This window comes from Scyliorhinus torazame, chromosome 8 (genome assembly GCF_047496885.1).
Source record: "Scyliorhinus torazame isolate Kashiwa2021f chromosome 8, sScyTor2.1, whole genome shotgun sequence".
Classification (NCBI taxonomy): domain Eukaryota; kingdom Metazoa; phylum Chordata; class Chondrichthyes; order Carcharhiniformes; family Scyliorhinidae; genus Scyliorhinus; species Scyliorhinus torazame.
In genome coordinates, this window is record NC_092714.1 from 70,230,529 (window position 1) to 70,247,156 (window position 16,628).

Sequence of the window (16,628 nt, forward strand, 5' to 3'; positions counted from 1 at the left end):
CACAGTACAAAACAGGGAACACGACACTTCCTGGGCACTCGAGCAGGAGACGGCTCAGGGCACAGAGCTCATTGCAGGCCACTCAGACATACACCATGTGCTGAGTGCCACCACAAGACAGAATTAGGAATAGGTCCACAGAATCAAAGGTCATGATCGAACCTCAGTGAACAGTTCACCAATGTAAAAAGTTGTCTGAAATAAAACTGCGTTGTACCATTCACAACCGTGTTGGTTCATCTGTGTGGCAGACCACCCAACACATCACAGTCCAGACCAGGATTCCATAAGAGGACCCTCCAGATTCTGCAGACAACCGCACCTCCAACATGTCAGGGCACACTTGTCCTTCCTGCTCACCTGTGGAGTTTGGGGACCTGACAATAATTCCAGGCATCTCACCCAGCCATTGTAGCACAAAGGTCAAGGTGGTGGCAAAGTCATCTAGGTCCACATACATCTTAAATATCTGGTGGGAGTTCTGTTGTTTCATGTTCTCCATGAGGGTTGCCAATCCCTTGAAGTCGGAAGCCATGCACAAAGACGCCAGAGTTATGGCAGCATTCATGGTCTGGATGGACTCCTCCATCATCTGTGCATGGCTGTGCTAGTCTCTCGCAGTTCCACCAGATGTTCCCTTACCTCATGCTGTAGCTCCAACAGCTGGCAACATGTTGCTGACTCTAGCCAAATGTCATTAGCCTGAGGTTGAACATCACTAGTCCCTTCGTCAGTCCTGCGAATGTGAGTGGTTTCAAATGTCAGAGCCTCTATCAGTTGCTTAAGCATTTCTGTGCTCTGCTCACCAGATGGTGACCCCATTATAATAATAATAATAACCTTTTATTGTCACAAGTACGAAGTTACTGTGAAAAGCCCCGAGTCGCCACATTCTAGCGCCTGTTCGGGTAAGCTGGTACGGGAATTGAACCCGCGCTGCAGGCCTTGTTTTGCATCACAAACCAGCTGTCTAGCCCACTGAGCTAAACCGGCCCTTATTGTGTACCACCATCCTCCAAGGTCAGAGCGGCTGCATCACCGAAGGATGGAGTCGAATGATGTGAAACTGCACAAGTTCCCCCTTCAGACGTGACTCAGTGGCTGGTCTCTCTTGTCTATGACTGACTGATGACAGGATTTTACAACGCGTCCTTCAAATTGTTCATTCTCTGTTGCTGTGTATGACTGGGGCTGCACACATGAGCATTGTGCTCCCCATCCATTAAGCCACTCACTCACTCACTCATTCACTCCTGTCTCACCATCTGCGATTGCCTTGTCTGCCTCCATTCCCCCCAGCTGCAGCAACTCTTCTTTCATAAGCGTAAGGATGGTGATATAGAGTATGCTGCATCTGGGTCTAGACACCTCCTGTGCATTCTCCTGCAACCATATAAAATCCCAGAGGTGAGAAGAGAGCGACTGCCCTTGATGACGAGGCTGCATTCAACCCCAAATGTGACATCAAGGAGCCTGAGTGAACCTGGAGTTAATGCAAATAAGGGGAAGACTCTCCGCTGGTTGGAGTTATACCTGGCAGAAAGGAAGATGGTTGTGGTGGTTGGAGGTCAATCATCTCAATTCCAGGACCTCACTGCAAGAGTTCCTCAGGGAGTGTCTAGGCTCAACCATCTTCAGCTGCTTCATCAATGACCTCCCTTCCATCAGTAGGTCAGATGTGGGAATGTTCACTGATGATTACACAATGTTCAGCACCATTCGCAAATTCAGATACTGAAGCAGGCCATGTCCAAATGCAGCAAGACCTGGACAATATCCAGGCTTGGGCTGAGAAATGGCAAGTTACATTTGCACCATTCAAGTGCAAAACAGTGACCATCTCCTACAAGAGAGAATCTAACAATTGCCACATGACATTCAAAGGCTTTACTATCATTATCAACATCCTGGGGGTTATCATTGGCCAGAAACTGAACTGGACCAGCCATATAAATACTATAGCTACAAAGGTAGGTCTGAGGCTAGGAATCCTGTGGTGAGAAACCCACCTCCTGACCCCCAAAGTCTGTCCATCATCTACAAGGCACAAGTTAGGAGCGTGATGGAATACTCCCTACTTGCCTGGATGAGTGCAGCTCCAACAACACTCAAGAGAATTGACAGCATCCAGGATAAAGCAGCCGACTTGACTGGCACCTCTTTCCGTTAACATTCACTCCCTCCATCACCAATGTACAAAAACAGCAGTGTGTACCATCTGCAAGATGCACTGCAGGAAGTCACCAAGGCTCCTTTGATAGCACCCATGACCACTACCATCAAGAAGGACAAAAGCAGTAGATATATGGGAACATCACTATCTGCACGTTCCCCCCAAGTCACTCACAATCCTGACTTGGAAATATATCGCAGTTCCTCCACTATTGTTGGGTCAAAATCCTGGATCTCCCTCCTTAACAGCACTGTGGATGTACCTACACCACCTGAACAGCAGTGGTTCAAGAAGGCAGCTCACCACTCCCCTTTCAAGGGCATTTGGGGATGGGTAAGAGACGCACAACTCCTATTTACTGCCACCCTGCCCAATATGGTACCATAGGCAGTCTTCCGGCCTACACCAATCAGCACTGGCTATGTAGGAGTCACCTCAGCCTCACAATGTCCTGCACAGAAAAACAAAGAAGCATCTGACAACTAAGATTGATTCCGAGGCATCTCCATTAACTGGGTGGGCACTGCCTTCTCCAATCTCATATTTACCTTCAGTCACATTTAAGGCTGCAAGCTCAATGTTATGTGCTGCACTCACCTTACCAAAACGCATCAAGTCATTGACCCTCCTTTGGCACTTCAGTCAGGTATGGGGGACAACCCCATGGATGATAACATCTCCACCCAGGCCTGTTTGGTTTGGCAACCTGTATCTTTCTAGCATCTTGAGAAAACAAGACTGCCCTCCATTCCCTTACAGCCTGGGGATGTACCTCCAGGAAGGCATCATTGAATCTTGGTGCAACCCTGATCTACCTTTAACCATATCTGCACTTCATACCGCTGCTGAAGCTCTCTAGCTGCTCCCTCTGAGGCAGCTGTGTCATCTTGTGTTTCTCGTTGGCTTTCAAAGATGACACCAGGATTTCAGAATTTAGAATCTTTTTCAGCCTGCACCATCTCACCGACGATATCCCTTGTAGAACTGTACACAGTCCATCCTACATCACCGCCATCAGTTGGTCTCTGATGCAGGACTCGCTCGCTTGGAGCAAACTTCTGGCCGTTGTTTCTCGCTGAGGTTCAAATAGAAGACTTACCCCCTGACTACCCTGACCATCCTGGGAGGAAACGGCCTCCTGCTCGCAGTGGTCTGCCCGGATTGACCAGCAGCTCTATCAGTACCAGCAGCACCAAGGACACAGTAGTAGCTATTGTCGGGATTGCAAGAAAATAAAGAAAGCCCAGGGATCCATGGAGCTGGTAAGTCCAGTAACGAGGGCAGGGAGCGTATTGGATGGCCAGGAGGGGGTGGCTGGTGGGTTTAAGGCTGGTGGATGTTAGGAAGAAGGCAAGTTTGATCTTGAGGAGTAAGGAGTGGCGGAGAATTCGGGACATGGAGGGGGCGGGATTCATGCCAGCCCCCGGCGATTCTCCGACCCGGTGGGGGGGTCGGAGAATCGCGCCCGAGATTCAGAACCCACTCAGTCAGGTAGAATGAAAGCTTTTCTTCAAAGATTTGATTGAGATATGTTTAATCACCAAGCATAACTTGAAAAACCTGTCATTTTCTGGCTAGGTACTAACATTCGCTTTCAATTATATCACCTCAGGTGGAGGTCACAATTGCATCCTGCTGAGAAGAGTAGAATTGCTTTAAATTTTAGGGGTGAAAGTCCTTGAGCCTTTCCAGCACACTTTCAGTTGTAACTCCAATGGAGGGCTAAGTTTTAACTTAGGCTACACTTTTTGTTTGGCTTCTTTTCTGGACAGCAAAATGGAACAGCTGTGGGGCTGGTTTGACGTGTGATCTGGGACCTCAAAAGGGAGGAATTACAATTTTCTTTTAACTAATCATCCTTTATGTGCGAGGGGCATATTCAGAAACTATCTAGGGCATGGCACTCCTAGACATTTGGGGGAGGCAGGGAGGCAAAGTGGCTGGCACTGCTGTGTCACAGCGCCAGGAACCCAGGTTCAATTCCAGCCTTGGGAGACTGTGTGGAATTTGCACGTTATCCCCGTGTCTGCGGGAGTTGCCTCCACATGCTCCGGTTTCCTCCCACAGTCCAAAGATGTGCAGGTTAGGTGGATTGACCATTGTAAATTGCCCCTTAGCGTCCAGGGTTGCAAGGATGGAGGGGGGGGGGGTGCCTAGGTGGGGTGCTCTTTTGGAGGGGGGGGGGGCCTAGGTGGAGCACTCTTTTGGAGGGTTCGTGCACACTCGATGGGCTGATTGTCTCCTTCTACAATGTAGGGATTCAATGACATCCTCTCCAGCCCAACCACCGTTGCCATATTTTGTGGACACCTATGACAAGCAGACGCCCGAGATGCACCAATGTTAGCATGGGTGCCTGTTAGGAATATCTAAATTGAATGACCTCTACTTGACCCCAGTGCACCAGTAACCTCAGATTTAGATGGTCACATGGTAAGGTATTGGCAATAATCTGAAAACACAGGGGAGATGCCACAAGTCTGGGCCATTTTGAATCACCTCAGTTACATTTCACAAGTCTACTCTCCAATGTATTTGACAAACTCAATGAAGTTCACTTGTCTTTTTAAGATAAGAATGCTAATATTTTTATATTGCATGAAAAAATACAAAACTTTTGACAAAAATGTTTGCTATGGTGTAGTTATGTTACTCTGACATGAGCAATTCGGACATAACTGCCAACGGCCCGTGCATTTGCGTCCCACTATGTGAACGGCATTTTGTTAGTTGATCAGTCTGAAGCAAAATATTTCAATGTCTCAAAAGACAAAAATAAAAGTCTATGGGTAGATAACCACATGCATTGAACCAAGGCAGTCAAGAACATAAACAGTTAGACTCCAAGGAAACCTTGTTTGCTGATATTTTCATTTCCCTAGTGCCAAGCAATTGGCCGAGTCTGTAGATTTTGACAGATGGAACACTGTAATGTGAATAACTGGCAACCAGAAAGAATTGTAAAGGCAGCTGCTAGTCAAGTTGACTACACTTGGAAGTAATCAATAGATGATAACTTGTCTTAATCTGTGCTGAGCACATGATTTTTATTTTTTAATAAACAATTTTATTGAGGTATTTTGGCATATAAAACAATGACATTGTATAGTACCGTACAAAAGGAAAAGCAAGTAACACCTAGTGCAAACCACGACTCCATTCGCGCAAAGACCTGCCCCTACTCTACACTACCCTAGCCCCCCCCCCGCTGACGATTCTCCGCGAAGAAGTCAATGAATGGCTGCCACCTCCGGGCGAACCCCGATAGTGAACCTCTCAAGGCGAACTTAACCTTTTCTAGACTGAGAAAGCTCGCCATGCTTCGGCCTTCGGGGGCTTTGAGTCCCTCCATGTCAACAGTATTCGTCGGCGGGCTACCAAGGAAGCAAAGGCCAAGACATCGGCCTCCTTCTCCTCCTGGATTCCCGGGTCCTCCGACACCCCAAATATTGCCACCTCAGGACTCATTACCACCCCAGTTTTCAAAACCCGGGACATGATGTCTGCAAATCCCTGCCAGTACCCCTGAGTCCAGGGCACGACCAGAACATGTGCACGTGATTAGCCGGCCCACCTGGCACACTTATCCACCAGCCCGAAAAATTTACTCATCCGGGCCACCGTCATGTGGGCCCGGTGCACGACCTTAAACTGGATCAGATTGAGGGCTGGTGGAGTACCGAGCTGGCAGGAGCGGCAGAGGCGCCATAACCAGGGCCGCCAAACTGGTGCCCCCGCACGAAGCAGCCTCCATCCGCTCTCAGACCGACCCTATGCCCACCATCCATTTCCTTATCATCGCTATGTTGGCCGCCCAGTAGTAGTTGCTAAAGTTCGGCAACGCCAGCCCGCCTCCCCTCTGTTCTTTTCGAGCATCACCTTCCTCACCCGCGGGGACTTCCCCGCCCAGACAAATCCCAGGATAATTTTATTCAGCCTCTTGAAGAAGGACCTCGGGATGAAAATGGGAGACACTGAAATATGAACAAGAATCTCGGGAGAATCGTCATCTTGACAGTCTGCACCCTCCCTGCTAGTGACAGCGGGAGCACATCCCAACTCCGAAACTCCTCCCTCACTCATTCCACCAATCAGGACAGGTTGAGCTTATGCAACCTGCCCCAGTCCCGTATCACCTGTATCCCCAAGTATCTAAAGCTTTCCCGTACCAGCCTGAACGGCAACCCCTTCAGCCTAGTCACCTGCCCCCACGCCTGAATTACGAACAACTCGCTCTTAGCCATGTTCAATTTATATCCTGAAAACCGGCCAAATTCCCTCAGGATTTCCATGATGCCGTCCATCCCCGCCATTGGGTCCGCTACGTATAACAACAGGTCATCCGCGTATAACAAAACTTTATATTCCACTCGCCACCGGACCAGCCCTTTGAAGCTCTCCGAGCAATTGCCAGCGGCTCTATGGCCAGCGCGAATAGTAGTGGGGAGAGAGGGCAACCCTGTCTTGTCCCGCGGTGTAGTCTGAAGTAATCTGATGTCGTCCTGTTAGTCCTTACACTCGCCTCTGGGCCTGGTATAACAGTCTAACCCAGTCAATGAACCCCTCCCCGAACCCAAACCGTCCCAGCACCTCCCACAGATAGTCCCACTCGTAAGCCTTTTCCACTATCTCGGCCTCCCTGCTCCTCGGGGGCATCATGATCACATTAAGCAGCCTTCTTAGATTGGCTGCCAGTTGCCTACCCTTTACAAACCGTTTGGTTCTCCGCAATTACATCAGGTACAACACAGTCCTCAATTCTAGTCGCCAGGATCTTGGCCAGCAACTTGAGCGTCTGCGTTGATCAAAGAGATCGGCCTATAAGACCCACAGGCCTCCGGGTCTTTATCCCGTTTCAGAATAAGCAAAATAGTGGCCTGCGACATCATCGGGGGTAGGACCCCTCTGTCTCTTGCCTCGTTAAAAACCCTGACCAGCATCGGCTCCACTATCTCGGCAAACATTTTGTAAAACTCCACCGGATACCCATCCGGCCCCGGGGCTTTACCCGACTGCATGACCTTCAGGCCCCCCCAGTACCTCTTCGATCCCCACTAGGGCCCCCAGTCCGTCTACCAACCCCCTACCCACTCTTGGGAAGGTCAGTCCATCCAGGAATTCTCATCCACTCCGGTCCCCTGGGGGGCTCCGAAGTGTATAGCTTACTGTAAAAGTCCCTAAACACCTTGGTCGAAATTCTCCCCCAACGGCTCGATGTCCGCCGACTGGCGCCAAAAACGGCGCCAGACAGGCATCCCGCCGGCCCAAAGGTGCGGAATGCTCCGTATCTTTGGGGGCCGAGCCCCAACATTGAGGGGCTAGGCCGGCGCTGGAGGGATTTCCGCCCCTGGCGGAAATGGCGTTTGTTGCCCCGCCAGCTGGCGGAAATGGCGTTTGTTGCCCCGCTAGCGCGGAAATGCGGCGCATGCGCGGGAGCGTCAGCGGCCGCCGACAGTTTCCCGCGCATGCGCAGTGGGGAGAGTCACTTCCTCCTCCGCCATGGTGGAGACCGTGGCGGAGGCGGAAGGGAACGAGTGCCCCCACGGCACAGGCCGGCCCGCGGATCGGTGGGCTCCGATCGCAGGCCAGGCCACCGTGGGGGCACCCCCCGGGGACAGATTGTCCCACGCCCCCCCCAGGACCCCGCCCACGCCGCCTGGTCCCGCCGGTAAATACCAGCTTTGATTTACGCCGGCGGGACAGGCAATTTCTGGGCGGGACTTCGGCCCATCCGTGCCGGAGAATTGAGCGGGGGGTCCCGCCAACCGGCACAGCCCGATTCCCACCCCCACCCAATCTCCGGTACCGGAGACTTTGGCGGGGGCGGGATTCACGGCGGCCAACGGCCATTCTCCGACCCGGCGGGGGGTCGGAGAATGACGCCCCTTGTTCAGCCCTGCCGGGTCCCCCACCAGATTTCCCTCCCCATCCGCTATCCTTCCTATCTCCCTAGCCGCTCCTCTCCTCCCTGGTTGTTGCACAAGCATTCTGCTGCTCTTCTCTCCATGCTCATATATCGCGCCTTTTGCCTTTCTAGGCTGCTCTACAGCCTTGCCTGAAGTCAGCACCCCGAACTCGGCCTGCAGCCTCTGTCGTTTCCTGAGTAACTCTGGCCTCGGTGACTCCGTGTAGTTCCTGTCCGTCCGTAAAATTTCCTGAACCAGTCGGTCCGTATCTGCCCTGTCCCTATGGTCCCGGATTGAGATCAGCTCCCCCCTCACCACTGCCTTCAGTGCCTCCCGGAGCACTGCTGCTGAGACTTCTCCAGTATCATTTACCTGCAGGTAATTCTGCATGCATCTCCTGAGTCTCTCACACACCGCCTCGTCCGCTAGCAATCTGAGCACATGATTTTAAAGAAAATCTTTACCAAATGCAGAAATGTTTACAAAAGCTCTTAACTATGCTGTATCACTAAAATTGAACATTACCATCACAAAGTGAATTTAATATATTTTGCTATCAGTATCTGCAGTATGTAGAGTCGTGGGTTGAACTACCTGCAGGTTCTGCCAGGCACACATATTCTTTAGAGACTACAGAATCAATTTAAGCCACGTGTACGGCAATCTTTCAGCTGGTTCATTTCATGAATTTTATTAAAAGAAATATTTGCAGTAAATAGGACAAACAAAAATTTAAGACGAAGAATAGTGTAATTTTTAAAATTTATTTAAGGTATGCTCTGGATTAGTGAATATACATATACATAAATTGTACAAAGCCCTAGTTTCAATTTCAAAATAAGTTTACAGTACTATATACGAATACTTACAAAAAATTTACATCTAATTAAATTGTTACACATGATACAAATAATAACAAGAAATAATTGGGTAGGCACTTAGGAATTCCCATTAAAAATTTGCTCTGTACTTGCTGTATGACGCCATACACAGGGAACGTACATTGGACCTGAAATGGTGGTTTGACCCCAGTAACCTCTGATTTAGATGGTCACATGGTAAGGTATTGGCAATAATTTGAAAAGACAACGGGAGATGTCATAAGCCTTTGGGCAATTTTGAATCACCTGAGTTACATTTCATAAGGCTACTGGCCAATGTATTTGACAAACTCAATGAAGTTCACTTGTCTTTTCAAGATAAGAATGCTAATATTTTTACAATGCGTGAAAAAATATAACACGCCTGACAGAAATGTTTGCGATAATGTATTTATGTGCTACAAAACCATGTAACTACGCCCTTGATATTAATTTCTATTATGGACAATCAAATGTTGGTCTTTAGTGTTTGATGATATAATTCTGGAGCATTTTGGTCAGCTTTAGCACAAAATTCAGGAAACATTTTCCCAAAAGAGAGGTAAATGAATTGTAATATTTCATTTGGGCTTGAAATCTGTTTTCAGTGGAATTTGTAATTCTAAGAGAGAATTTAATTAATGTTTCTGGTTATTCTGTTTTAAAAGATAATTTAAAGCTATGTCTCTTGATCAGTTTTGGCTCTCAATTCAAAAAGAGTTTGGAGTTATTCTCAACCATCATTGAAATATTTGTTCACTTTGCTCAAATATATCTGTGTGGATTGGGTTTCTCATCGCTTATTTACATCTAAACAAGTATAGACATCACTTGAATATAGAGACAGATTTGCAGCTGAAACTGCAAAATTGAGATTTCACAAATTGCGTGCCAACAAACAAGCTCATTCTACTTGATGAGATCAAGCATTTTTTATGTCCATATTTATTCAGTAAAGTAGCGTTTGCCACTGAATAAACTTGACAATAAAAGGACATATGATTCTCCATCATCCTAATGAGCAGGATGAGCCTGTTTCCACGTAATGTTGCTCTCTGTCTTCCCAATACTTGTTAACCAAAAAGTAAAATCCTCCTGCCCAATGCAAAAATATCACTTCCAAGAAACAGTGGGACATAAATCTCCAAAGGGGAATGTAGTAAAAATGTTTGGGAATTTCTGCCGTAAATTAATAATTCACTAAACCAGGAGAATTATACTGTGCAAATAATGCTGTTTAGGTTTAACAATCTAAAGTCAATCTTATCCATTCCGTTTTCAAGTTTGTGAACAGTAAATGTGCTTAGGTAGACAAAGTGGTTCAGAGAAAATATCTTTTCATTGCTCTGATTGAATTCAACATGGGCTAATAAGTGTTCCCTCCTTGCCAATATTATTCCCTCCATGAAACTGGTCTGAGTGATTTTAGCCGAGTTCCATTATGGGCTTGGACCTGGAGCACAAAACTAGCGGCATAATTTGGTACTTGACTGGTAATTCAACTTAATAAATCATAAGGTTGGCTACTGAGTGGTGAAAACTTGTGGAACAGTGTACATACTGTTTTGGGGTTCGACAGAGCAGAACATTGTACTATGGTGTACCTAATCTGAGCATTTAATGCTAATTTTCGAAGACAGGTGTGTGCATATTCCATTTTCAGCACGAATCTCTCAACTTAATCAGCATAAAAAATATTTTTCCAAGAGAACCAGCAACACCACCTTCTCAAAGCGACAATAAATGCTCGCTTCCCACATCTCCAGAACAAATATAAAACCCCTGACAAATTAGGTAGAAGTTTGCCCAGCAATCACCTTGGAGGACTTTGAAGAAATTGAGAGAAGTAAAAAAATATTTATATAGCAGATTGCACTACAGAGGCATCTCAAAGCATTTCACGTTGTACTTTGTAGGTATAGTAGTGACAGTTGTGACATTAGGAAAATACTACAGCTCTTTAGTAAGATCGTGCTCTGCACAAATGAGATGAATGTTAAGTTAATAGCAGTGTCGTTTGAGAACCAATACAAATGTTGATCAGGACACAGGAAGATCTCCCTGTTCATATTCCACTAATGCTGCGGTGGTTTTAACATTTGCCTGTAACTGAAACACCAGAATGGATCTACTTTAATGTTTCCTCCAAAGGCCCACATCTCAAACATGGTGATGGTCCTGATTGTGCTCAACACCTGAAGTGGGGTTGGAATCAACAATCCAAGTCAGAGATTAACACTATATCAGTCAAACCAAGCTGACATGTGGAGGAAAGAGGTTGGATATCAACAAATGTATTGCGATGTTTCCAAAATGCCTAATAATACAAGGTTTTGAATAATCAGAAATACCAGCACCATTAAAATAAAATTAACTTTGGCTCTAAAATTCACTTGCAAAATGAGAAAATATTGAACCATCAGAAACAATTGACAGATCATACCCTGCAAATATCCTGAGTGTAGTAATGCCCGTAACATCCCAGTTGCCACTGCACATTTCAAGAAATAAGCTGGATATATATTGATACTGATATATTGGAAAAAATGTACATAAAGTGCTGCTATTGCATTCTTATTGAATAGTGGAGTGACTTGTAAAACATTCAAGCATTATTTGATCAATGTGGTTTCTTCGTCAGCATCACTGTCCTCTTCATTCTCACAATTACTGTGCTCTGTACGATTCACATCACTTGCCTGTAAAGAAATAAAAAGATAAGTTTCACTCATATGGAGCAAAGGTGACTTTCACTGTCCTTGTTTCTACCAAAAGCAAGATGCCTTTTCTTTGTTTTGGTCAGTAATGAGGACAACAGTCACTGGTTAGTTCATACAGAAGGATGTATTATACGAGTGTGGTGCTCTTGGATCCACAGACAGTATGTAATCCAATGTGAAATGTTTATGTACACTTGCACCCTACCACAATCGATATTCTATCTTTTATTTTCCCAGGTAATAAAGACGTATTCAAAGTTATACATAATTTATATTTCCGGAAGTTACAAAACATTTTATCATTCCACCTTACCCCTCCTTTTGTTCAAATTCGAAGGTGTCCTTTATTTTTAAAACTTTGTTCAACTTGACCAAAAACGTCTCACTGATGGTGTCTTAGTATTTCCAGTAATTTTTGTTTTCATTTCAGATTGAGTATCTACAGCATTTTGATTTTTTTCCCCTGTTTACTTGCTTATATCCTCTCCCTTCCTCCGCTCACTAAATTTTGGTTAAGTCAATCATTTATTTCCTCAGAATAGAATCAACAACAGATTCCAATTGTGTTTTCATCACAATTATATGTGTTGATATTTGATCATCAACCATTAGGTTCGATTAGGTCCATGCTAGTAATGTTCCACTCAGTGTTAGAGTTGGTATTTTTGTTGCAATAAACTTGGAGAAACTGAAGCCTTTTATCTCAAAAGCACCTAACTGGAGGATTTTTAGAATGTTTGGAAAGGTTTATTACATCTGGGTTTTGTTTCCAATGGCTCAGGCTCAACTCAACACTGAAGATGGTGCTTCAACTTTTAAAATGCAAATATGCAAGAAGATGGGTTCAGCTTTTGTTCAAGTTCTCCCAATTATCTGCATTTCACAAGCAATGTTATAGTCTGGCCAAGGTGGGCAATTTTAAGAAAACCAATAAAAAAGTGATTTACAAGGCAAATGTGTATTTTGAATATGACTTAATCTGAGCAGTTTTCTGAAGTTATTCTTTTTGTATCATTAAAATGTCGACACTACATTATTATATAAAAATGTGGCCAGATTATTTTATTGGAATGTCAGCAGACATTCAGCCTTCTAGATTATGCCTGTGTGGGTTACAATACAACTGATCAGTCATCTAAATTGATTACTGGCCAACATCATTGATCAGGCCAAAGTGTCATTTGTAGTGGGTTTTGCTGGAGTTTCTTATCGGCTCTGTCGGGGAATTCCCCACTGCTATCTAACCACTTTTTTGGACCCTGGGGAGTTTCTCCCCAGTCAAGCCCTCACAAGAATTATTTTCATTACTGGGGAGCTGAACTAGCTGGCTGAAGGTCTTCTCAGAGATCGGGCCACCATTTTCTATGAGGGCTGTGGGTCACCCCCCACCACCCCCCCCCCCCCCCCCGGGTCCCCCCAGGGCTGCGGGTCCCCCACCCCCCCCCCCCCACCCATGGGCAATGTCACCCCCCCCACACACATAGGCATTGCTCCACACCCTCCCCAAGTGATGACACCCAGCTATGGAGTCTTTTCAGGCCTTCCCAAGCCCACTTTTGCACCCCTCCCTTCAAGGACCCCCACTCTTCAACCCTCCCCAACTTTCCAACGGTCCCTTCATACACCCTCCCCCTATCCTCCTTTCATGGGCATGGATCTCCCACGCTCTGACCCTGGGCAGTGCCAAAGTGTCAGCCTGGCAGTTCCAAGGTGCCCGCATTCCGTTCTGACTGGTCCATGTTTGTGTGGACCAGTACTGAACAGCGCCCAGCTGGGGACTCCCTGGGGAAGCCGTTAAATTCTGGGAGCCTGGTAGATCCTGGGTGAGCACGCCTAAGTGTGTTCAAAACTGACCTAGGCGCGTGAGGCTTGGTCACGCCTATTGTAGGAAGGATTCTGATCCCGACCCCTTGAGAGATCTGGGTGGATCTCGCAAGACACACTGACTGCTGGGAAGCCCGCGGGCGGCTTATCCCGGCATCTACCAGTCGCGTTGCGCTCCCATTTAGGAACAGCTTATTCCCAACAGCTACTAGACTCAACGACTCTCCCTGGAACTGATCTGTTCCCTGTAAGGCACTATTCACGATACCCTATGCTGCTCTTGTTCATGTCGTATTTGCTTTGGTTTTGGCACTTGTTCCGTACCTAGCTGAGTAATAAAGTTTACATCACAGGAATACAGTGTTGAAAGAACTTCAGTATATCCACATTAAACATGTCACATTTGGCATTAGTGTTGAAATACCAGTAAAATATGAAATTCACAAAGGCTTGAATTTGAAAAATTTGAGAATCTCCCATTTCCCCATTCTATACCCGAATAGAGTATCACATTTTATAGATTGGCTTATAGAGGGAGAGACAAAGTTGAGTTTTCATGATTCTGACATTGATTCTCTAACTCTTAGCGGAAATTCTCACTGTAGAAATGGGGGTTATGGAGATAATAGCATTTCTGTATTAAAGGTGACAAAATGATGCTTCTTTCAATACAGTGGAAGGATATGACCTACATTGAAATATCATTGATTTTGTCACCTCACAAATACCTGCCGTATATATCTGCTTTTCCCATCGGTCACTCATGATGTAATTATTTGGGAGCAGTTTGTTCCAGAGTAATTCAATTCAATAGAAAATGGCATATTTCCATGATCTGAAGTTCTCTAACACTAATAATCCGTGCACCACGTCAATATGTAATAGTACTTAACCAGCAAAGTGTTTCTGGGCCTGGTGATTCCAAAACACAAATGTTTTCAGCTGGTCGAAAATGCTGATCCTTGTTGCAATGAATGGAGGCATTTTGGGGTCAGGCAGCCCCTCTCCAATACTAATGTTACTAGAATGGCATCAGTGACAAATACATTGAAGACAAAGATGATCGTGAGGCTCCAAAATAAGAACATATTTTGACATAAGGAATAATACTTAGAAATATGTAGAGGTAAATAAATCCAGCAGAAAATACTGCTGCAGGCTTTCTCCCACATTTGTTACATAGATTTTCTTTCCCAATTAAGGGGCAATTTAGCATGGCAAATCCATCTACCCTGCACATCTTTGGGTTGTGGGAGTGAGACCCACGCAGACACGGGGAGAATGTGCAAACTCCACACGGACAGTGACCCGGGGCCGGGATCAAACCCGGATCCTCGACGCCGTGAGGCAGTAGTGCTAACCACTGTGCCACCCCATGTGTTATATAGATGCCCATTATCGCAATAGCAAAAGGGACTAGGTGACAGGCTTTTTGTAAAGCGTGATTGATCAAACTGCCTAGGTTGCTCAAAACTGGAGTTACTGACAGATGTAGCTTGGCATGAGTTTAAACAGATAACAATTATCAAATTAATGTATCTTTCTTCACGTAGATTATGTACCATTTTATTTTCCTGTGACTGCAGTGAGACTACGTCCTCTTGAAGCGGGCGATATGTGACAATGTGCATGTCAGAGATAGTGTCTAGAAGAGTTTCATTCAGTGTTTCTGGCAGCAACAAACTAATGATTCCTGCTAGCAGTCCGGTGACTCCAAACACCACAAAATGCAATGACGAATTAATGGATTTCTGGCAAGGCAAGGGCAAGTAAAGAAAATTAGTTGACTAATGAAAAATGAATGACACTGGACTGAGAAAATAGACACATAGAAAATAGGAGCAGGCCATTCGGCCCTTCAAGACTTCTCCGCCATTCATTATGATCTTGGCTGATCATCCAACTCAACAGCCTAATCCCACTTTCCCCCATATCCTTTGGTGCCCTAAGTGCTATAACTAACTGCTTCTTGAAATCATACAATGTTTGGCCTCAATTACTTCCTGTGGCAACGAATTCCACAGGCCTACAACTCTGGTGAAGAAATTTCTCCTCATCTCTGTCCTAAATGGTCTACCCTGTATCCTCAGACTGTGGCCCCTGGTTTTGGACACATCCACCATCTGCAACATCCTTCCTGCATATATCCAGTCTAGGCCTGTTAGAATTTTATAGGTTTCTATGATATACCCCTATATTTTTCTAAACTCAAGCGAATACAATCCTAACCGATTCAATCTCCTTATATGTCAGTCCTGCCATCCCAGAAATCAGTCTGGTAAACCTTTGTTGCACTCCCTCTACAGCAAGAACATCCTTCCTCAGATAAAGAGATCAAAACTGTATACAATATTCCAGGTGTGGCCTCACTAAGGCCCTGTATAATTGCAGCAAGACATCTCTGCTTCTGTACTCGAACACTTTCACTATGAAGAACATAAAAACTAGTTGCAGGAGTAGGCCAACATACCATTTGCCATCTTTACCACCTGCTGTATCTGCATGCTTACCTTCAGTGACTGGTGTATGAAGACACCCAGGTCTCGTTGCACATTTCTCTTTCCTAATTTATAGCCATTCAGATAATAGTCTGCCTTCTAGTTTTTGCTACCAAACTGGATAACCTCACATTTTTCCAAATTATACTGCATCTGCCATTCATTTGCCTACTAACTCAACTTGTCCTAATCACACTGAAGGATCTCTGCATCCTCCTCACAGCTCACCCTCCCACCCTACTTGGTGTCATCTGAAAATTTGGAGATATTACATTTTGTTCCCTCATCTAAATCATTAATATATATTGTGAATAGCTGGGGTCCTAGCACCGATCCTGCGATATCCCACTAGTCACTGCCTGCCTATTTGAAAAAGACCCGTTAATTTCTATTCTTTGTTTCCTGTCTGCCAACCAGTTTTTTATCCATCTCAATACACTACCCCAATTCCCATGCACTTCAATCTCTCATGCGGGACTTTGTCAAAAGCTTTCTGAAAGTCCAAATACACCACATCCACTGGTATTTTCTAAGTGCTCTGCTATAAAATCTTTGACAATGGATTCTTAATTTTTCCTCACTACCGGTATGTCAGGCTTACTGGCCTATTATTCCCCATTTTCTCTCTACCTCCCTTTTTAGATAGT

At 45.5% G+C, this 16,628-nt stretch overlaps 1 protein-coding gene across 5 annotated transcripts in view; it reads right to left on the bottom strand.

Annotated features, from left to right (window-relative positions):
• Positions 1-8,824: 8,824 nt before the first annotated feature.
• The window catches only part of LOC140427927 (solute carrier family 22 member 15-like), a 120,838-nt gene continuing 113,034 nt past the window's right edge, over positions 8,825-16,628 (bottom strand). For 2 of the 5 annotated variants that reach the window (XM_072513793.1, XM_072513792.1), the window contains 2 exons: positions 15,046-15,234; positions 8,825-11,638 (listed from right to left, as the gene is read on the bottom strand). In XM_072513793.1, coding sequence (XP_072369894.1) covers positions 11,552-11,638; positions 15,046-15,234 — 276 coding nt within the window. In that variant the 3' untranslated portion in view covers positions 8,825-11,551. Of the gene's footprint in view, positions 11,639-15,045; positions 15,235-16,628 lie in introns of those variants that run through there. The other 3 variants (XM_072513795.1, XR_011948666.1, XR_011948665.1) reach the window with 3 other exon arrangements.